At 42.8% G+C, this 24120-nt stretch overlaps 1 protein-coding gene across 1 annotated transcript in view; it reads left to right on the top strand.

Moving 5' to 3' along the window:
* The window catches only part of LOC122552440 (CD209 antigen-like protein C), a 26506-nt gene extending 2738 nt beyond the window's left edge, over positions 1 to 23768 (top strand). The window contains exons 3-6 of the mRNA XM_043695170.1: positions 1228 to 1275; positions 5151 to 5299; positions 20027 to 20139; positions 23304 to 23768. Of these exons, the coding sequence (XP_043551105.1) occupies positions 1228 to 1275; positions 5151 to 5299; positions 20027 to 20139; positions 23304 to 23445 (452 nt within the window). The 3' untranslated portion in view covers positions 23446 to 23768. The remainder of the gene's footprint in view (positions 1 to 1227; positions 1276 to 5150; positions 5300 to 20026; positions 20140 to 23303) is intronic.
* The last annotated feature ends 352 nt before the right edge of the window (positions 23769 to 24120 follow it).

Raw genomic sequence — 24120 nt, 5'->3', positions numbered from 1 at the left:
TCTGGCACCTCACCTGTGACTATCAATGATAAAAATATCTCAGCAAGAGGCTCAGCAATCACTTCTCTAGCTTCCCACAGAGTTCTCGGGTACACCTGATCAGGTCCTGGGGGTTTATCCACCTTTAACCGTTTCAAGACATCCAGCACTTCCTCCTATGTAATCTGGACATTTTGCAAGATGTCACCATCTATTTCCCTACAGTCTGTATCTTCCATATCCTTTTCCACAGTAAATACTGATGCAAAATATTCATTTAGGATCTCCCCCATTTTATGTGGCTCCACACAAAGGCCGCCTTGCTGATCTTTGAGGGGCCCTATCCTCTCCCTAGTTACCCATTTAGTCTTTAATATATTTGTAAAAACCCTTTGGATTCTCCTTAATTCAATTTGCCAAAGCTATCTCATGTCCCCGGTTTGCCCTCCTGATTTCCCTCTTAAGTATACTCCTACTTTCTTTATACTCTTCTAAGGATTCACTCGTTCTATCCTGTCTATACCTGACATATGCTTCCTTCGTTTTCTTAACCAAACCCTCAATTCCTTTTGATTCTGGTGTTCTTGTGTGGTTCCATTGGGAATTCTCAGACATTGATCCCCAGATAAAGGAACAATGGGATACATCCTTACCTGGTTGATTTGATCAGGGGATTGATGGTGAATGGAGTTTGGCTGCTCCAATGAGAAACTGCTGCAGCAATGTGCTGGGGTGGAGACATCATTAAATGTCAAAGTTAGTGGATGGAGGGAAAGCATTTGTGATTGACTGTTGGGAAATGTGAGCCAATCGAATGCTTGTGTTTGGAGGATAGTGGGTGTGATGTGGTTCTGGTGGAACAATTAATTTATCCCGACTTGTCTTTCTGTAACATTGCTCATGGTAAATTAGATTAAAGCTACAGTGCTTTTACTGTCAACAGGAACATTCTGAGCTGCAGAAAGCAATCACACTGGTAAAGGATGCAGACAGGACAGGAATACTTATGATCTAAGTCAGAAAAGAAAAATCTGCATAAAGCGACTGTCTTTCTCTCTGTTCCTATTCCAACTCCTTGTAGTGTGATGTACATGATCAGAACACAGACATATTTACATTTTTCTATTAAAATCTGAGAATGTTATCAGAATTACCATTCTGTTTTGAAAGTAAATCTGCAGGACGCTGATGATGTCCTTTTGGAGCAAGATCATTGTGTGCTCTAAACTGTTGTTGTTGCTCTTTCAGTTACAGGATTATCTGAGAAGAAAAACAGATCACTTGATAAACTCCGAGGTAACGTTTATCAACTGGAGAAATGTCTGTTTAAAAGTCAAAACTATTGGGACGGTTGCCCAGGTGGATTGGAAATACTGTCCAGGTCAAGATTCCAGCTCCTCCAGTTTTATATGCCTGATGAGGGGAACCATCTTCTGGGAGGCTACGCTATCAAGCCTGTGTATTATTTTCAGGATCTCTACAGGGCCACTGCTCAGATTTCTGTTCTCTGAAAGAAGCGGCCCCGATAGAAAGACTCTCTCACCTTCTGTATTGTCCCCATGAATGTTTGACACATATTCTCCAGTGCCTCTGCATCGTTTATATAAAATGGGGTCAGAGCTGTTCATCGGTTTTGGACGGGAAATTGCCTTGGAGAATTTAAATGAGGTGTCCTGGCCTCATTCTGAGCTTCCATTTGGAGATTTTCTCAGAACTTGTGCCCTGACAGATCCAAACACAGCTTCAGTTATTTATTTAAGGTTAGATCTGACTAATTAGAGGGTTAGCCATGTTTGAAGGGTTAAATGATGAGGACAAGCTGTTACCAGAGGAAACTAAACTTGGTTCATCAGTGTGCTGCTCGAGGCAGCAGGAACCCTTTAGCACCTCCCCAGGCTGGCTCACTCCCACACACTGTGTCAATGATCTCTGATGTGGATCAATGAGGTCTTCAGTTATAAAACCAGGTGAAATGCTGCTTTGGACTTTGGTATTAGGATAAGATTTAGCTGAAAGAAAGCTGCAGGATCCTACTCAGCTCTATTTTACATTTAATTTCTGATCAACTGGATTTAAAGTGTTCACTCATCAACAGAACTGACCAACCAGTCGGATAATTCAGGTCAATTAGTCATGTGAGAATTTCTACTGCAGTCCTCAACATTAACCTCGGTCTTCACAAAAGCTCATGGCCCCACTGGCCTAATGGAGAGTAAGATTAGGGTCAGTCAAGGACAGAAGTGGAGTCCGAAGAGATAGGGGAAGCACTGAAAGAATGTTTTTCATCAGTATTCACTCAGGAAGAAGACAATGTTGTCGAGTAGAAGACTGAGATACAGGCTATTCGATTAGATGGGATTGAGGTTCACAAGGAGAAGGTGTTAGTAATGTTGGAATGTGTGAAAATAGATAAGTCCCTGAGGCCGGATGAGATTGATCCTAGCATTCTCTGGGAAGCTAGGGACAAGATTGCAGAGCCTTTGGCTTTGATCTTTATGTCGTCATTGTCTACAGGAATAGTGCCAGAAGACTGGAGGATAGCAAATGTTGTCTCCTTGTTCAAGAAGGGGAGTAGAGACAACCCTGGTAATTATAGACCAGTGATCCTTATTTTGGTTGTGGTGAAGTGTTGGAAATGATCATAAGAGATAGGATTTATAATCACCTAGAAATGAATAAACTGATTAGGAATAGTCAACATGGTTTTGTGAAGGGTAGGTCGTACCTCACAAACCTTATTGAGTTCTTTGAGAAGGTGACAAAACAGGTGGATAAAGGTAAAGCTTTTGATGTGGTATATATGGATTCCGGAAAGCATTTGATAAAGTTCCCCGCAGTATTGCACAAAATACGGAGGCATGGGATTGAGGGTGATTTACGGGTTGGATCAAAGATTGGCGACCTGAAAAAAGACAGAGGGTGGTGATTGATGGGAATATTCATCCTGGACTTCATCCTGAACTCCAGTTACCAGTGGTGTACCACAAGGATCTGTTTTGGGGCCACTGCTGTTTGTCATTTTTATAAATGACCTGGGTGTGGGCGAAAAAGCATGGGTTAGTAAATTTGCGGATTACACTGAAGTCAGTGGAGTTGTGGATAGTGTGGAAGGATGTTGCAGGTTACACAGGGACATATAAAAACTGCAGAGCTGGGCTGAAAGGTGGCAAATCGAGTTTAATGTGGAAAAGTGTGAGGTGATTCACTTTGGAAGGAGTAACAAGAATACAGAGTACTGGGCTAATGGTAAGATTGTTGGTAGTGTGGATGAGCAGAGAGATCTCAGTGTCCATGTGCACAGATCCCTGAAAGTTGCCACACAGGTTGATAGGGTTGTTAAGAAGGCATACAGTGTGTTAGGTTTTATTGGTAGACAGATTGAGTTTTGGAGCCATGAGGTCATGTTGCAGCTGTACAAAACTCTGATGCAGCCGCACTTGGAGTATTGCATACAGTTCTGGTCGCCGCATTATAGAAAGGATGTGGAAGCATTGGAAAAAGTGCAGAGGAGATTTATCAGGATGTTGCCTGGTATGGAAGGAAGGTCTAATGAGGAAATGCCGATGGATTTGAGGCTGATTTCATTCAAGAGAGGAAAGTTAAGAGGTGACTTAATAGAGACATACAAGATGATCAGAGAATTAGACAGGGTGGACAGTGGGAGCCTTTTTCCTCAGATGGTGATGGCTAGCATGCGGGGATATAGCTTTAAATTAAAGGGTGATAGATATAGGACAGATGTCAGAGGTAGATTCTTTACTCAGAGGGTAGTAAGGGCATTGAATGTTCTGCCTGAAACAGTAGTAGACTTGCTACCTTTAAGGGCATTTAAATGGTCATTGGATAAACATACGGGTGACAATGAAATAGTGTAGGTTAGATTGGTATCACAGGTCGGCACAACATCGATGGCTGAAGGGCCTGTACTGCTCTGTAATGTTCTATGTTCTATGGGCTATGTTCTATGGTTTTTGGTCAAGGGGGCAAGAGTATCTTCCAGTGTCACACACACCATTCAACTTTCAATGAAACACGTTCCCTCGACATTGAATAGTACTGGGAGGAAAGGCTGAAGGTACCAGTACACAGAGTGTAACCTGCTGTGGAGAACCAATCAGCAGTCCAGTTGGTGAATGAATTTGAAAGTTGCCAAAATTGTGCTGTAACAGGTGAGGAAACTATTGACAGGTGAGGAAACCAAACAGGTGACAGATTCTGTTCAAATTCATCTTCTCCCAGCATTACAGACTTATCTCTCACTGTGACATGGGTGAGAGTGAACATTGTTCAGTCCTGAAGAAATCAAACTCTCATTAACACATTGAGAATACCCTCTATTGTGGAGTCTGGCACTGTCACCGGACTGAATGGCCAGGAGCAGCCTAGGTGGCAAAAACTGGGCATCTGCAACGTGCTGTGGGCCACCAACAGGAGCAGAATTATAGACTTCCACAGTCTGACAATACATGGCCCACAAACAACCCTTCTCATCCATCTTCATGAAATTAAACTGGGTAAAGCAAAACTAGAAACATCAATCGAATGACTGAGCTTGTTATTTAGTTGATTCCCCAAAAACATCCAGAATAAAACACATAATTGATACTTACCAAAGGGGAGCTCACAATTTTACATGGGTCATCGGTGATTATTAGATCATTGCTTTTCGATCTCTCAAATCTCCTTTATCATTCCTCTGCAGCCTCCCCTCACCATGCTTCATGACACCAACCTTACCCAAAGCCCCTTTCTCTCACATTTTTTATCCTGCTAACCATTTCCTCTCTTCTGTAAATCCCTCCCTGACTGCCTCTCCCTCTGGCTGTTTCTGATTAACCTCTACAAAGTTGGCCAATCCTGGTGATTCCTGGGACTGGCAAGTTGCCTCTGGGATTGGGACCTACAGGTCTTTAGTTACAAATCATTGGGTTGGCTGGACTCATTTCCCAGCCTCAGTGTGTGCTGCAAAGTGACTGGGTCTGGTTCAGCTGAGATTCAAACATCATACCCTTAGATAGTGAGTCTCAGTGTCGAACGTTCCTTTGGGCAAGGCACTGTTTGGTGTGTAACCAGTAATATTACAATACTGATAAAATCTCAGTGAGCAAGGAGATTGATGAGGTACTGCAGTGTCCCTGTTAGCTCAAACATTTATTTCCATGTCCTCGCAGAACTATCTGGGGAGTGTCCTGAAGACTGGAGGCGATTTCAACAAAACTGTTATTACTTCTCATCAGAAAGCAAGACTTGGACAGAGGCCCAGAGAGCCTGTGCATCACTGGATGCCAATCTTGTTGTCATTAACAAGCCGGAGGAACAGGTAAGAGATTCAAACAATTTCAAACCCATCAACCTCTGGTCATTTCTCAGTGACCTCAGGAACAATATTGACTAGAAATTCACGGAGGCAGAATATAAGCAGCAAGATTCGACAAGATCAGCCGAAGCCTGCCTTGCTATTCAATATGATCATGGACAGTCATCTGCATTCCTTTCAGGTCTCACTCACTACCCAGTATGCCTTGATTCCCTGAGAGATCATAAATCTGTCAATCTCAGTCTGCAATCCACACCCTCTGGTGTGGACTACAATCCTCTGACTGAAGAAATTTCTCATCTCAGTCCTAAATGATTGATCCCTAACCTACAGACTGTACCCTAATGTTCTCTACTGCTCAGCCATGGGAAAACAACATTAGTATTGACACTGTCATTTTCACTTCACAGCTCCCATGTGAATGGTTCCTACATCGTGGAGCTTTGGTAATTTTAGGTGCAGTTGCACCTGCAGTGTTTATTTTTATCCAGACAGCTAGCAAATACCTCAAACTTGCTGGTAAAAATCAAGAGATGCGAGGGCTCCAGTGATACATACTGGATCTCAACACCAGTTTGGCTCACAGTCACATCCTCCTGTTGCTCACCACTGACCAACTCTTGAAGTCCTACTTAACCTAAGCAAGGTGTCCAGGGAACAAAGTGTACAGGTAACGTTTCACCTTCAATATCTTCAGCTCAGTCTCCAACTTGAATAAAGTGGCAATTACCCATCAATGAAACGGTTGTCTTGTCTGGGATCATGATGCTGTCCAGAAACTCCAACATACTGCAGTTACAGTTTTTAAATTACTCCCATACCCATATGATCACATTTATTTGTTTGTAACATTAGTGAGATAATACTTTAGTAAAGAAATAGCAAGTTACTTAGCTTAGAGATTGAAGAAAACTCTCACCAGATTTTTGAAGTGAACCAACCCACAGCATTAAATTCCCAACATAGTGGCCTGTGAAGCACACAGTCCCCCAATCAAAACCAAAGGCTGTTATGTCCTTGTTCTGGTGCTGACACCTGTTCTTCAACTCAAAATGCTGTTAAAAACAAACATCCCATTCTTTCCCTCGATCTTTAAATACTATATTCCAGTTAAAGTGCTTTTCTAATTACTTATCAATTTATGATGTAATCCCAGAACTGTCACAAGTCTTGAGGTTTAAACCAAAATCCTTTTCCTGTGGCTTTAAGTTAAAACATTATACCTCATCCCCGAGGGAATTCCCATTGCTCAGGCTGCTACTATGTCTGTATGAGGCAATAACACAACCAGCAAGAATTAACTTGCCATCATCCTCATCTGCTTGCCACAGATGCATGCATTCATGTCAATATCAATCAGAGCGAGTCTTTGTGGAGACAAATTTCGATTTTAGCGTTATGATAATGCCAAGGATGTGTACACATTAAGATAATGTGTATCATGTTGTGTGGCATGATGACCATGCTGAATGGAATAGATTGTGAATAAATCTGGAAACATATAACTGGGCATCCATGAGGCACTGTGTACCATCTGGAACAGCAGCAGAATCATACCCTAGCACAATCTGCAAAATCATGGCTCGGCAGAGCCCCCACATTTCCTGAAGAAGGGCTTATGCCCGAAACGTCGATTCTCCTGTTCCTTGGATGCTGCCTGACCTGCTGCGCTTTTCCAGCAACACATTTTCACCCCACATAACATTACCATCAAGCCAGGAGACCAACCCTGGCTCAATGGAGGGCATACTTAAGTAGCCATAGGCATACCGAAATAAATGTGATGTCAATCTGGTGAAGCTACTAAACAAGACCACATGCGTGCCAAACAGCAAGTGACAGACAGAGCTAAGTGAGCTCACAACCAACAGATCAGAATTAAGCTCTGTGGTCCTGCCACATCCAATCATCAATAGTAGTGGACAATTAAAGGAGGCTCCACAATTACCCCTATCCTTTTGATGGAAGAGCCCTACACATCAGTACAAAGGATAAAGCTGAAGCATTTGGAGCAATCTTCAGCCAGCTGTGCAGAGTAGATGATCCACCTTGGTGTCCTCCAATGGTCCCCAGCATCACAGATATATCTTCAGCTAATCTGATTCACTCCCCATGATATCCAGAAACAATTGGAGCCATTGGATATTGCAGAGGCTATGGTTCTTGACAGCATTTTGGCAAAAGTACTAAAGGTCTCGGGTCGAGAGACCACTCCCCTAGATAAGCTGTCCCAGTCGAGCTACAACACTGGCATCTACCCTATAATGTGGAAACTGCCCAGATATATTCTATAGACAAGAAGGAGGAAAATCCACTTGCCAATTACTGTATCAGCAATCTCCTCTTGATCATCAGTAAAGTGAGGGAACATGTCAAGCATAAACTCCTCAGCAATAACCTGCTCACTGATGTCCAGTCTGCGTTCCACAGGTCACTCAAATCCCAAGCCAATCACAGCCTTAGCTTAAACATGGACAAAAGAACTGAATTCCAGAGGTGAGGTGAGAGTTACAGTCCCTAACATCAAGGTCATATTTGACCAAGTGTGGCATCAAGGAGCCCGAGCATAACAGGAGCAATTGGGAATCAGGGAGAAAGCTCACAGCTGGTTGGAGTCATATCTGGCACATAGGAAGATGATTGTGGTTATTGAAGGTCAGTCATCTCAGCTCCAGGACATGTCTGCAGGAGTTGCTCAGGGTAGTGTCTTAGGCCAAAGCACCTTCAGCTGTTTCATCAATGGCCTTCTCTCCATTATAAGATCAGAAATGTGGATGTTCACCGATGATTGCACAAGGTACTGATTCCTCAGATACTAAAACAGTCATCAATTCAACAAGACCTGGACAATATCCAGGTTTGGGCTGAAATGTGGCAGTGATATTCATCTTACACAAGTTCAATGCAATGACCATTTCCTACAAGAAAGAATCTAAATGTCAGCCCTTGTCATTCAATGACACCATCATTAATTAATCCCCCACTATGAACATCATGTGGGTTACCATTGACAGATGCTCAACTGAACTAGCCATATAAATACAGTAGCTACAATAGAAGGTTAGCGTCTAGGAATCAGATACAGAAGGAAAGTCCAGCAGACAGGAAACATATGATATTGTTGCAATCACTAGGAAGTGCTTGAAGGAAGGGCAGGCCTGACAGCTCAACATCTACGGCGGCGGCGGCGGGGGGAAATGGCAGCAGGGAGGGATGTACGAGAGGTGGGGACATTGCATTATGGACAAAGAAAGCCATCACTGCAGTAATGAGAAAGTTCGTCTTAGAAAGATCTTCAAATAAGGCTACTGGGTAGAAATCAGAAAGAAAACAGGTGACTACCTTGCTGGGATTATACTACAGGCCTCCCAACATTCAAAAAGAGATAGAGGAGCAGATAAAAAGGCAAATCACAGAGACATGTGAGAGAAACAGGATTTTAGTAGTATGAACTTTAAACTTTTTCTTATTCAGCAATTTTGGCATTGCTGGCTGGGCCAGCATTTATTGCTCTACCCTAGTTGTCCTTGGGAAGGTACCTTCTTGAACCACTGCAGACTATGTGCTGTGGTCTGACCAGTTTCATTTCTGTATTGAGACATTATAGCGATTGATTCAACTGATTAGCTTGCTCAGTCATTTCAGAGTGCAGTTAACAAACAACCCAACTGATGTGGATCACGAGTTACATGAAGGCCTGACCAGGTGAGGAAGGCAGATTTCCTTCTGTGAAGGACATTATTGGACCAAATAGACTTTTCTGAGAATCAGCAATAATTTCATGGTAAACGGTAGATTCTTAATTTCAGATGTGCTAACATTAGCTGGAATCGCCTTAGAGTGAAAGGATTACACAGGGTGGAATTTTTAAAGTCCATCCAAGAAACCTTTTTGTGCCAGAACATAGATGGTTATGCTAGAGAAGGGAAAGTGCCCAAATAATCATAGAGAATGAAGCCAGTCAAGTGGTTAAAGTTTCAATGGACAAACATTTTGGGGATCGGGACCATAACTCAATAAGGTTAAAAGGTGTTATGGAAAAGGATAAGGATAATGCACCAGTTAAGTGTCTAAATTAGTTAGGAAGGCCAACTTCAGTGTCTCTCAATAGGATCAGGCAAACATAAACTGGGATGACCTACTTGCAAGTCAGTCTACATTTGGAAAGTGGGAGCCATTTAAAAGGAGTGCAGTGAGAATACAGGACAACCGTGTTCCTCTAAGAATGAAAGGCAAGGGCAGCAAGCCAAGAGAAGCCTAGCTATTGAGTATTTGGCAAAGAAAAAGAAGGATGCATATGTCAGGTACAGCACACGGAAAACAGTGGAGGCATTTCAAATGTATGGAGACTGTAGGAGGTTGTTAAAAAAAGAGTCAAGATGGCAAATGGGGGGGATATGAAGGCGTAGAAATGTACCTTACCTTTAAGAGAGTGAAGGACTTCACAAGCACACAGAGTGCTGGAGAATTTACAATATAACATTTGGTCCAGAAGCTAACACTGGCTGAGTTACTACGTGACACAAACAAATTTGAATTCAGCTAATCAGTTTAAATTATACCCCAAAGTACCAACTTCCAATCAAGTTTAAATTGAGTATATTGACAATTTTAAAAACCAATGACACAATCCGATGCTTTGGGGTATAAGACTGGGAACAAATGAACAGTTGAGGGGAGAACTGCCAAGCCACCAGCATGTACAGTCTGCCCGAAACACAGCTCTCTCAAAGGTACCGTTATCTATCAATGACCTGTGGAACAGAAATCATAAGAAGAAGAAAATCTACAGAGGAAGTTACAAAGGGAAGATTTGACAGCTGGCTGGTTTTGAAATTTGAATTTTTGGTAAATCTTACTAAGGGGTTTATTGGACTAGTATTATAGAAGGGAAAGTAAAAGATAGGTTAGAGGAGGGGAATTGTAAATAGTTGTGAGTTAATTATTCTCTATTATACTTTAAGAAATAAAGTTGTTAATTTTTATTTTAAATAGGTCTTGGCCTCTCGAATTTTCATAGGTTACTGCATGGGATAAATCTTTTCTGTGTTGTTGGTTAAAATTAAGCAGGAGGGTTTACCCTGTGTTGTAACAGTGGAGCCACAAAATATCTTTCGCAGGTAGAACTAAAGAAAACCCCAATGCATATTCTAAGTATATTAAGAGCAAGAGGATTCCCAAGGAAACCTATTAGAATCACAGAATCTCCAAAGCCCGGAAAGAGGCGTTTTGGCACAAAGGGTCTGCACTGATTTCGCTGAACAACACCCCACCCAATCCCGGACGCAGCCCCCCCACCTAACCCCAGACCCAGTCCGCCCACCCAATCCCACACCCAGCCCCCCAACCAAACCCAGACCCAGCACCCCCACCCAATCCCAGACCCAGCCCACCACCATATCCCAGACCTAACTCCCGACCCAATCCCAGCCCTGACCCAGCTCCCCCACCCAATCCCAGATGCATTGCCCCCAACCCTATCCCAAACTCAGACCCCAACCCAAACACAGACCCATTCCCCCACCCTATCTCAGACCCAGATCCCCACCCAATCCCAGATACAACAGCCCACACTCTCCCAGACTCAGACTCACATAGCTAATCCATTTAGCTTATACAGTGCTTGACACTATGGACAATTTAGCAGGCACAATCTACCCAAACCACACATCTTTGGACTGTGGCAGGTAACCAGTGGACAGTGAGGAAGTTTATCAGAAATTGCAGCAGGACTTGATCAACTGGAGAAGTGGGTGAGATGGCAAATGAAGTTTAATATAGGTAAGTGTAAGGTCTTGCATTTTGCAAAGTCAAAGTTTCATGGTAGTGGTAGGGCCTTAAGGAGTGCAGTGGAACAGAGGAACCTTGGAGTTCCAGTGCATGGTTCTCTGAAAGTGGAGTCACAGGTAGGCAGGATAATGAACAAGGCTTTCGGTCCACTGGCCTTCATCAGTCAAGGCAGTGAGTATAGCAGTTGGGAAGTTAGAATGTAGAATATAGAATATAGAATAGTACATCGCAGACCAGGCCGTTTGGCCCAAATTGTTGAGCCAACATGTGGAACCAATCTGTAGCCCATCAAACCTTCACTATTCTATTTTCATCTATATGTTTATCCAACGACCATTTAAATGCCCTTAAAGTTGGCAAGTCTACTGCTGCTGCAGGCAGGGAGTCCCACACTGATACTACTCTGATTAAAGAAACTATCTCTGACATCTATCACCCCTCAATTTAAAGGTATGTTACCTCATGCTTGCCATCATTATCTGAGGAAAAGGGCTCTCACTGTCCACCATATCTAACCCTCTGATTATCTTATATGTCTCAATTAAGTCACCTCTCAACCTTCTTCTATCTAATGAAAACAGCCTAAATTGCCTCAGCTTTCCCTCATAAGACCTTCCTTCCATACCAGGCAACATCCTAGTAAATCTCCTCTGAACCCTTTCCAAAACTTCCACAATATTCCTATAATGCGGTGACCAGAAATGTGCATAATACCCCTACTGCGGCTTCACCTGAGTTTTGTACGTTGGTGATCTTTGTGGTAGACCACTAGTAACTGAACTCCAGGATGACCATTTCCCACCACCCTCTGTCTTCTTTCTGCTAGCCAACTTCTGATCCAAACTGCGAAATCACACTCAATCCCATGCCTCCATATTTTCTGCAATAGCCTACCATTAGGAATCTTATCAAATGCCATTCTGAGATCCATATACACCAAATCCACTGCTTTACCTTCATCCATTTGTTTGGTCACCTTCTCAAAGAACTCAATAGGGTTTGTGAGGCACAATCTACTCTTCACAAAACCGTGTTGACTATCCCTAATCAACTTATTCCTTTCGCCATGATTATAAATCCTATCTGTTATAACCCTTTCCAACACTTTACCCTCGACTGAAGTAAGGCTCACTGGCCTATTTTGAAACACTCACAAGAGTGCCTTTTTCGAGACTTCATGTCACCTGTCGATGTTTTGGACTCTCTGGCATCACCACAGGCCAAGGGCTGGGGTGGTACTGGTGTTATGTGAGGCTTGGATTAGGTGGTCTTCCATCAGTCTGGTATCAGACTGATCGTGGTGTTGGTGGACCGGCGCGCAAATTTTCTATTTTACTTTTTTGGTGGGGGTTGGCTGATCCTAGTCTCCAGCCAGAGCCAGTTAATGGTAGCTTGCTCACTTATCACTGAAGAGTTGTAATACTTCGAATGTCAGTGATAATGAGAGTCTGGATGTCTTTGGGCAAATGTTTTGAATCTTTCAATGCCAAAGAATTTCATGAAGCTGTTATTCAGGTCCAGCCGCTTGCCTAATGTGCCCATCACAAAGCCAAAGTATTGGGTTCAGAGCCTCCCATCAATTCCATTATCTTGGCGTGAAGGTGTTTATATTTCTCACTTTTCTCATGCCATGCCATTTCTAACGCTTTGCTGACATTTTCGTACCGCACTATGACATCGAATACCGCGATCATTTGATCTTTCTTAAACATGTGATTGGGTTTCCATAGTGACCAGTCTTTTGCAAATAACCTGGGTTCAACATATGATGTCCAGCTGTACTTACTGACATGCTTCTGCAGCTGGTCTGTGATCTTATTACGGCGTGTTATCTGAGTATTTTTGACAAATAGGCAGCATCCTGAGATGTGTGAGATGATCTCGATTGCCATCTCACACCTTCAGCAAGTTTTGTTTCTATTTGGTCTTCCCCTTGATAGAGTGGCTCTTGTCAGATATAGATTTCTCTGCAAGAGCAGGCTGTTTTATAAACCGTGAGGATTTCTGTTGGGTTGTTGATTTCAGCTAAGAGTCAGTGATCCTGTCATCTCTGAAATACTGAATGTCTGCCCCTTGACATTCCAGCTTTTGCCACTTTTCAAATTCCCACTCTCTCCACACTGCCTATCTGTTGGGCGGTTTTTGTCGCCCAGCGTTCATCTCTTGGAATGCTGGCGTAATGGTCTGGATGTGAGTCATCGGATCCATTTCCCCTTCGCTGCCGTTTTGGCTGCTAGGTAGGAAATCTTCAATTTCTTTCAGGACTTTGAGCTTGCGCTGTCCCACAACAGTGCCTTTGTTGCATTCTCCTCTATACTGAAAGGAGGCCTGAATGATCAAATCTCTGGATATCTCCAGTGCCTCGCGTTTGTGGACAATTGCGGATGAAATTTGCACCTCCAGTTTTGCGATGCCTCAACTGCTGTTCCTGTTGCTGGCATACAGGACTCCATCAGCGCTATGAGGTGGAAGGTGGAGGAATTCTTTTGTGGCGTTGCAGATGATCTAGTCCAGTTTTATAAGTGTGCATTGAGATGCTTCGGATAGGATCAAATGGTAATACAATCTGGAGATGACATGAGTTTTTAGGATCTCCAACCATCGCCTTGGTTGGAGAGATGCTGCCTGTATTCCTTTAACCCAGGTCTTAAGCCTCTCCTCCCATTCTCCTTCTGACACACTTGGCCACAGATCGATATGGGCACCCAGGTATTTCTCTGTATCGCCTGGGGGTATATAAGCTATAGGTTTGTTGTATAGCTTCCAGTTATCAAAGTAGTTGTATAGGAAGGTCTTCCTCTTAAACGTAAAGTGGAAGCCCTTCGTCTTCACAATGTTAATGTTGAGACCCATCTGGTCACAATATGACTGGAGCAGCTTCAGATTCCTTGTCATACCGGTGTGAGAGTCACTCAGAAGGACTATGTCATCCGTGAAGGCCAAAGCTGAACAGTTGACTCTTCTGTCGCCCAGGGGCATGGCGACCCCTGAGTTGGCCCACTCCAGACAAGATACCAGAGCGATGTTAAATAACATTGGTGAGAGTAGGTCACCCTTTTTTATGCCCCTCACACTGTTTATTGGGGTGGTACAGTTACCGTTCCCTTCCACCATGGTTGTGTTGCCAGTGTGGAGATCCTTGATCAGACCTACAAAGACTTTGGGAAGTTGTGCTCTTTGTAAAGATTTCTGTAGTAGCTTGTGCTCAACCGAATTGAATACTTTCGCCAGATCAACAAAGACAACTGCGAAGTCCTTGCGGTTATGCTTTGCTCCCTTAATGATGTTCTTGAGGATGACAGTGTTTTCATTGCATCTGGGAATGGCTGCTAAAAACCCCTTTTGCCTAGTGTTAAATTTGACTGTTTCACTGAGGAATTTTGCCATTATTTTCATGAACAATCATTGCAGCATCGGACCAACAGTTATCAGCCGCCAATTGTCGATGTTTTTAGGCGGTCCTTAACCTTGCACTTAGGAATCAAGACTGTTCAACTCTCTTTCAGTGATTCAGGTATCATGCTGGATTTGAGCCATAGGGAGAAGAGTCGGGGTAGACGAGTATCCTCCTCCTTGTGGATTGATTGTATATCACTCAGTTTCAGGCCGTTTGGTCCAGTGGCACTGTGCTCGTCTAACCCCTTGATGGCTGCCTCAACCTCTTCTATCTCTATGGGTTTCATCAAGGATCTGTCATCTACGTTCCCGGTAAATGGGGCGTACTTTCTGATATTTGATTTATTGTTTGGTATTGACAGTTTCACACGGAAACATGCTTCCAGTTCGTCTTTAGAGCCCCCATGATCTCATGAGCTAGCTGGCACCAGTTGATTTTGTAGAACTGCTGTGTCACTCTAAACAGCACTCTACATGCTGCCCATCTTTTCTTTGCCCTGGTACTGTTACCGATTTTTGTGTATTTTTCAGCCTGGCCTTTTTGAGGCTTATTACATTTATTTCTGTCTCGCTCTATTCATTAGTAGATCAGTAATACATATCTATCAGTCCAACCGCTGGGGCAAGAGTGTCCGGGTCATTCCTCACACTCAAGAGCTCCTCAGCTTGTGTTAGCTGGTCATCTATGTCTCATGCTTAGGGATTGAGGCCGGTGTTCTGCAGCTGGGTCTTTGGTACGGGTTTGCATCATTAGAATTATTCTGGACACTCTCTGCTCCTATTCGTGCGAGTCATTAGTTATGCTCGACTCGTTTGGGGTTTAGACCTCCGTCAAGGTGTTTGCAAGGTTCTGCATTTGTCTGAGATTTGATTGGGTGTTTCTGTTTTAAGGACGTTGGTGATCGATTTATTAATCAATTTGCATCCTGCAAATCTCATATCTAATTCCCTCAGGAGTGCCACCTCCTCCTGTGACCATACACGATCACTTCTGCCTGGTTTGCCTTTGATCTTGAGTGCAGTTTTGAGCATTTACATTACCAGGGTTGCCTCCACTCCCCTTCTTGAACAAGGGAACAACATTTGCTATCCTCCAGTCTTCTAGCACTATAGCTGTAGACAATGATGACATAAAGATCAAAGCAAGGAGAAAGTGAGGACTGCAGATGCTGGAGATCAGAGCTGAAAATGTGTTGCTGGAAAAGCGCAGCAGGTCAGGCAACATCCAAGGAACAGGAGAATCGACGTTTCGGGCATAAGCCCTGAAGAAGGGCCTTGGATGCTGCCTGACCTGCTGCGCTTTTCCAGCAACACATTTTCAGCTCTGATAAAGATCAAAGCCAAAGGCTTGCAATCACATGCCTGCTTTCCTAAAAAATCCTATATATAATCAAATAAATCCCATCCATCCCAGAGGACTTATCTATTTTTACACTTTCCAGAATTACTAATACCTCCTTGTGAACCCCAATCCCATTAGTCTCGTAGCCTGTATCTCAGTAGTCTCCTCGACAACATTGTCTTCTTCCAGTGTGAAGACTGATGAAAAATATTCATTTAGCACTTCCCCTATCTCCTTTAACTCCACGCACAATTTCCCACTATCATCCTGGATTGTCCGTAGCCTTATTCTAGTTATTATTTTGTTCCTGATATACCTATAGAAAGTTTAGGGTTTCCCTTGATCCTATCTCTCTTTAGGTCTTTCCTGGCTAACTTGTAACTCTCAAGTGCCTGAACTGAGCCTTCATGTCTCATCCTAACATAAGCCTTCATCGTCCTCCTCTTGACAAGAGATTCAACTCCTTTAGTAAACCACAGCTCCCTCGCTCGACCACTTCCTCTCTGCCTGCAAGGTACATACTTATCAAGGACATGCATTAGCTGTTCCTTGAATAAGCTCCACATTTCAATTGTGCCTATCCCCTGCAGTTTTCTTTCCCATCCTTTGCATCCTAAATCTTGCCTAATTGCAACATAATTGCCTTTCCCCCATCTATAACGCTTGCTCTGTGGTATATAAATATCCTTTTCCATCACTAAGGTGAACATAATCAAATTGTGGTCACTATTACCAATGTGCTCTCCTACCTCTAAATCTAACACCTGGCCGGGTTCATTACCCAGTACCAAATCCAATGTAGCCTCGTCCCTTGTTGGCCTGTCTACATACTGTCGAGAGTGTGTTGCTGGAAAAGCACAGCAGGTCAGGCAGCATCTGAGGAGCAGGAGAATCGACGTTTCGGGCTGGTGCCCTTCATCAGGAAGGGTTGATTGCTGATGATTCCTGATGAAGGGCACCCGCACAAAATGTCGATTCTCCTGCTCCTCGGATGCTGCCTGACCTGCTGTGCTTTTCCAGCAACACATTCCCGACTCTGATCTCCATCATCTGCAGACCTAACGTTCCCCTATCCCACATACTGTGTCAGGAAACCCTCCTGCACACTTTGGACAAAAACAGACCCATCTAAATTACTCGAGCTGTAGCATTTCCAGTCAATATTTGGAAAGTTAAAGAACCCATAATAACTACCCTGTTACTCTCGCTCCTATCCAGAATCATCTTTGCTATCCTTTCCCCTACATCTCTGGAACTATTCAGGGGCTTTCCAACTGAGTGACCTCTCTTTTCCTGTTTCTAACATCAGCCCATATTACTTCAGTAGACGAGTCCTCAAACATCCTTTCTGCCAACGTAATACTGTCCTTGACTAACAATGCCACCCCCCTTCTCTATTCATACTGAAATATTTAAGTCCTGTAAATGTCAAGTTGCAGCTTTACAGGAAGCTGATGAGGCCATACTTGGAGTATTGTGTTCAGTTTTGGTCACCTTGCTACAGGAAGGATGGAAACTAGAAACAGTGCAGAAGAAATTTACAAGGGTGTTGATCTGAGTTATAGGAAGAGGTTGGACAAGCTAAGACCTTTTCCTTTAGAACACGGGAGACTGAGGAGGATCTTACAGAAGTGTATAAGATCATGAGAGGCATGGTAGAGTGAATACACTTAGTCCTTTCCCCAGGGTTGTGGAATCGAGAACGAGAGGGCATCAGTTTAAGTTTATAGGGGAAATAATAAAAGGGAACCTGACGGGCAGCGTTTTTACACAGAGGGTGGTATGCATCTGGCATGAACTGCCAGCGGACATTGTTGAGGTGGGTGCATTAGAATTAGACTCCCTACAGTATAGAAACTGGCCCTTTGGCCCACCAAGTCCACACCGACCTTCCGAAGAGTAACCCACCCAGATTCATTCCCCTACTCTATATTTCCCCGATTGATGTACCTAACCTACACATCTCTGACCACTACCAGAAATTTAGAGTCCTAGAGATGTACAGGAGGGAAACAGACTCTTCAGTTCAATTTGTCCTTGCCGACTAGATATCCTAACCCAATCAAGTTTCCCAGCACTTGCCATCCAAACCCTTCCTATTCATATACCCATCCAGATGCCTTTTAAATGTTGTAATTGTACCAGCCTCCACCACTTCCTCTGGCAGCTCATTCCATACACGCGTCACTTCACTGGCCACAGGTGAAGTGCCAGATGACAGGAAAAGAACTAATGTAATTCCTTTGTTCAAAAAGTTCCGCAGAGGTAGCCCAGGTAATTACAGGCTAGTTAGTCGCTTGAGAATTGTAGGGAAATTATTGGAAACAATTCTGAACAACAGGAATAATTGGAAAGGCAGGGGTTGATCAGGGATAGTTAGTGTGGATTTGTTGGAGAGAGATCTTGTCTGACTGGTTTAGTTGAAGTTTTTGAAAAGGTGGCTAATTATATTGCTGAAAATCGTGCAGACGATGTCATGGACTTCAGTGAGGCCTTTTCCAATGTCCCATATGGAAGGGTGGTCCAAGAAGGAAGAGCCCAAGAGGTACAAGGCAAATTGGCAAACTTGAGCCAAAATTGGTTTGCATTGTGGCGGCAAAGAGTCATGATGGAGGGATAATTTGTGATTGCAAACCTGTGACCAGTGGAGTACCACAGACATTGATGCTGAGATCCTTGCTATTTGTCATGTTCATTAATGACTTAGATGTAATAATAGAAGGTATAATTAGTGAGTTTGCTGATGACATGAAAATTGTGGATAGTGAGGATGATGATCTCATATTGATATTGATCAACTGGTAAATTGGGGAGAACAATGGCAAATGGAATTTGATCTTGTCAGGTGTGAGCTATTGCATTTTGGGAAGTCTAATCAAGGAAAGTTATGAATGGTAAGTCCCCAGGGAGTACTAAGAGACAACGAGACCTTGGTGTACAAGTCCAGAGATCCCTGAAGGTGTCAGCACAGGTAGACAGGTAGTGAAGATGACATACGGGATGCTTGCCTTCATTATCTGGGGTATAGAATGTAGGAGCAGGGAAGTCTTCTTACAGCTTTATAAAACATTGTTTCGGCCATAGATGGAATACTGTGTGCAGTTCTGGTCATCACACTATTGGAATGACGTCACTGCATTGGACTCGGTGCAGAAGAGAATTATCAGGATGTTGCCTGGAGGTGGAAAATACCAGTTATGAGGCTAGTTACAAAATTGTGAGGAGCAAGGACCTAGGAATCTTTGCCCTATGCAGACTTGACTAAGATCAGAGGGTATAAGTTTAAAGTGAGAACTAAGTCATTTAGAGGGATTTTGAGAATTGATTTTTTTTACCCAGAGGATGGTAGAAATTTGGAACATGCTGCCTGAGGGAGTGATGAAGGCAGGTATGCTTGCAACATCTAAGAAATATCTGGATGAGCATTTCAAAGGACCAGAGCATAGTAGGCTATGGACCATGTGCAGGTAAAATGGAACAAGTGTAGTTTTAAGCTTCTTGGTCAGCAAAGAAATAGTAGGCCAAACATCTTTTATGACCCTATGAATCCTTCAGCAAGCTCCTCCAAACTCTCCAAAGACTGTCTACTTCAAGTCAGGAGTGTGATGGAATATTCCCCACTTGTCTGGATGAATGCAGTTCCAACAGTGCTCAAGAAGCTTGACACTATCCAAGATAAAGTAGCCTTTGTTGTTGCTGATTGACATCATGTCATCACTTTCAGCAGTCAACTGTCAACATTGACAAGATTTTCTGCAGAAACTCATCACACTCTATCAACAGCATCTTCCAAACCTGTAAATTTTCAGGGTTATCACTGGCAAATTTCTCTCCAAGAAACACACCGTCCTGACTTGGAGCTATATTGATGTTCCTTCACTCATGTTTGGTTAAAATCCTTCAACTCCTCCCCTTCAACTGCTGCCATTGTCGAAGGTGGCTCATGATCAGCAATTAGGGATGATCAACAATTACTACCCAGATCCCTTGAATGAATTGAAAATAGAATAAGAAGAAGCATTTAATCGTTCATAGAAACAGACTTGTACTCATCACTGCTGTTTCATAGGGAGTGAGGCTAGTTTAAACTAAATGTGTTGAGTTTTCAGATAGAAGATTGTCAAATAGAGAGTTTGCCATTAACATTACTAACAACCTGCTTTATTCCATTTACAGCAAAAACTCTTTTATTTACTTGACAGGCATTTATAAAAACGTGGCTTCAAAAGAAAAATCGCTGGATTGGACTCACTGATTCTATCTCTGAAGGTGATTGGCGCTGGGTGGACGGAATGGATTATACTTCCTCTGTAAAGTGAGCTCACTTTCTGATTGTACATTTTCGGCAATATTTGGGACACTAGACACAAAACAAAAAGCTGAATGTGTTTTGAAGTTTAGCTTCAGCTATTTCGTTAGGCTGGAAAATTAGAGATAAATGGAGTGAAGCCAGGCAGGACAGAAGCTGTCTAAGGGGCACTATGAGATCCCTTTAAGTTGCAAAATAACATCTCTGGTGTATGCACACTCACTTGTCGAGATTGCTGACTGCTGTGTAGATAAGAGAGTTTGTGTACACGCACATCGGTGTACTCCAGTTTTGTTTCGAGCAGACAGACCATGATGTAGCTCATCCAGAGCTCTAGCCTCCATCCTCTGAAACTCCCACATCTGAGCACACCCTCAGTGGCATGCAGCACCTCCCTGCAGTATTCATTAAGATCAACAACTAGTTACAGGTCAGTTGCTGGAATATTTATTCAGCACATTGCTACAAATCTATGCATTTTCCAGTGCATTTTAGGGCTTTTAAAATGTTTTACTAGAGTATAAAATGATCTGGCTGATTTTACTTTGGTGACTGAAGGATTGTTCATAAACTAGTGCTGCCCTTGCAGTGTCTATTCCTCACACGATCGGGACAGTGAGGAGAGGCCATGTAGAGCATGACAAGCTGCTAGAAGAGGAAGGGAAGAGTAAAAGTAGCTATTTTCAACAGGCACCATAATGGCAGAGCCTATTAGGGAACACACTTGATAGAGAACAGCTTTTTCCCGAGCTTTGCTGGAGTTGCATTATGTGCTGGTATTTAGAGCCATGACAGCATCTCTCTGAGATCCTACTGCCACACAAAGCTATTGGAATAATGGTACATGTGTTGCAAGGATTCCAGACCCTGTTTGACTCCACAGGTTTTGTTAATGAAGGTGATTAATTAATCTTTGCTGACAGGAATGAGGACCAATCTCTGCACAAAGCCCTGTGCCAAGTTAGTACCAGATTCTTCAATGCACCTTGAAATTTGGATGTACGCTTTCTGGCAGGATTCTCCATTCCCTGAGCACTTTAGAATGTATAACCATCACTCTTCCTCTATAGTCTGGGCACTGAGGTCCTCTTCTGGGTGTTATACAGCCATAGCAAAGGCTAAACTCACCTTCTAGTGAGCTGGGAACTGAGATTTCCATTCTCTCAGACCCAACAGCAATGTTTCACCATTTGCAGATCCTAATTCTCTTGTACCTTTTAAGTTGCTCATTGTGTCTATCTTTGAGCTGATGGCTGTATTTGTAAGATTGAGTGACAGTGTATCTTCACTGTCTTCCTGCTCTTCTACCACTGTTAGAGCAGGAAGCAGTGTTCAGGTGTTTGAAATGAAACTGAGCAAATGTTTGTTTTGGGCGAAGGAAATTTGAAAGTAAGAAATGGATATTTAAACCATTGGCTTTCTTGAAAGAGACTGTGGATGACTGACAGAAAGTTAGATACTGTTACAATCTTTGTAGACACCAATAATGACTTGAAAACTTTGAATACCCAGTGATTAGCTGCACCGGTAATACTTTGAGATGTTACATTTTAAAATAATCTTTGACTGCATTAAATAACTAAAACAAAATGCTATTGATTAAGCATTAATTTTTCTGGCAGATAATTTCTTCTTTATTGGAAGAGCTTGACTTGCGCAATTGTAGTTCTGCGGCACATGTTTTCAATACTGTTGCCAGAAAGTGAGGGCCCATAGTCTTTGCATATCTATAGCCTCTGACCATTCCTTGATATCATGTGGAGTGAATCAAATTGGCTGAAGACCAGCAGCTGCAATGCTGGTGGCCACTGGAGGTGGATGAGATGGATTACTCACTCTGTATTTCTCGCCACCTCCTTCAGCAAGTTGTTTGATGTCCACCACCATTCATGGCTATATGTGGTGGGACTACAGAGCTTCAAGCTGGCCTAAACAAAGAATGCTGGAGAAATTCAGCAGGTCTGGTAGCATTGTGGATTTCTTTCTCCAGAGATTCTGTCAGACTTGTTGAATTTCTCCAATATTTTCTAGTTTTATTTCTTGGAAGTGCCCAGTAATAACCTGCTTCATGATGAATTCTGACTGACACCTTGTCCATGCTAGATGTCAAACTACATGGCCTATTGATCCCTGTTTTCTGTACCCCTTCATTCTTAACTGAAGCGATCATATTTTGCTACTTCTCCATCATTCTGTATGTTTGTTTCAGATTTCCAGATCTGTAGCATTTTTCTTTCATTAGATTTGATTTATTGGTTGTTGAGATCATTTACTGCTGTCTATCATGTCCTTAATTCTCTGATCTGCACATGTTTTGTATCCTGCATTGTAGCTTCACAAATTTGTCAAATTTCTGATATGCCAGGTGCTACTCACAGCATGCCTTCCGCATTCTTCACTCTGCCAGCCATGAGGTTATAATGGACTACAGTTTAGCTGCTGTTGATAGCCCATAGCACCTCACTGATGCCCAGTTTTAAGTATTGAATCCTTTTGCTCTTAACTAACTGACATGGATAAATGCATCCGTAGTTTGGGGAGGTCAAAGTTAAGTAGATTTTGCCTCTTGATGGAACACACATCACTTGCAACAGGCTCATTCTAGCCACTATGTAAATGGCAAGCGCAGTCAGCAGAGGTCTTTCTGATTCACTCTCAGCTCTGGGCATAGATCCTCACCTACTCACCCGCCACACACACACACACACACCATGTTTGACTGGACAAATTGGTGAGGACTTTCCAAGATTATTTCGCAACCAGAAACCAGTGTGCTGTCAAGAAAGTGTCTGACCTAAATGTGGAACAGGCAAATACCATATTTTGTTGATGATGGTGTTAGGATGTTGGGGTTCTGTGAGTAAGATAATCACACGCTATTGCTTGACTAGTCTGTGAGACAATTTTGGGTCTGCACCTCCACACCACACCCTCAGCCCAAATGTTAGGAAGGAGGAATTTTCAAGGTTGGTAAGGCTAGGTAAACTATTGTCTTTTCTGGTGCCAGGTCAATGCCAGTGAATCCATTCAGTTTCCCTACTGTGGTTTAGTACAAATGAAAGGCATACTCAGCCATTCTTAAAAGTTCAACTGTTGGAGTCTCATGGGGATTTTGCATTAATTTGTAGTATGAATTCTTATCATGAATTGTATTCTCATCTTTCCTTTAGATTTTGGGCAAAAGGTGAACCAAATAATAAGTCTGATGAAGACTGTGTAGAAATACACAGAGATGGAGAATGGAATGATCTACCATGTGGTTTCTCTCAACATTGGATCTGTGAAAAGCCAGCACAGTTTAATTGTCCTTAATGTTCCACCAGTGCATAGGAGGGAAGCAAATCACTTTTGAAGTGTTCAGTCTGTGTACATTAAACAAGCAACTCTAAATTGGGATTGACAGGAGAAGGGAGTAGCAAGGGGTCTCCCTCACTCTCCTGACCATAACGTTCCAAAGTCCCACTGAAAGCAATCAGGCTATTCCCGTTTATCTCAATAAGTCATGTAAAAATTCACATGATATATACTCCTATATTCCTGTACTATGTTGAATCAGATCAATAATTACGGTGTACTGTGGATGCTAGAGATGTGAAATAAGAACAGAGAAAATCAGATGGACAGGCAGCATCTGTGAAGAGTCAAAGAATTAATGTTTCAGTTCAGAAGCAGTCATTCTGGACTCAAAACATTAAATCTGTGTGGCTCTCCATAAATGCTGCTGAGTTTCTCCAGCACTTTCTATTTTTATTCCAGTTTTCTGGAATGTTAAGGGAATGTTTGTGCATTGAAATGTCCTGTTCCTTTCACTCACCATCCCAATCCCATTGCAGCAAAAGAACTAAAGGGATCTTAAACATGTTGTGCTGTTTAAAATTCAGGTTTGTTCAGTATATTGTATCAATTTCATGACACTGTGATCTTTTGCTATAAATTCTGTGTCTTACGATCCTGCTCCATAGCTACCTGATGAAGGAGCAGTGCTCC

The sequence above is a fragment of the Chiloscyllium plagiosum genome, chromosome 8, assembly GCF_004010195.1.
Source record: "Chiloscyllium plagiosum isolate BGI_BamShark_2017 chromosome 8, ASM401019v2, whole genome shotgun sequence".
Lineage (NCBI taxonomy): Eukaryota > Metazoa > Chordata > Chondrichthyes > Orectolobiformes > Hemiscylliidae > Chiloscyllium > Chiloscyllium plagiosum.
Note: the sequence above shows the minus strand (reverse complement) of the source record. Positions and strands in the feature narration are given on the sequence as shown.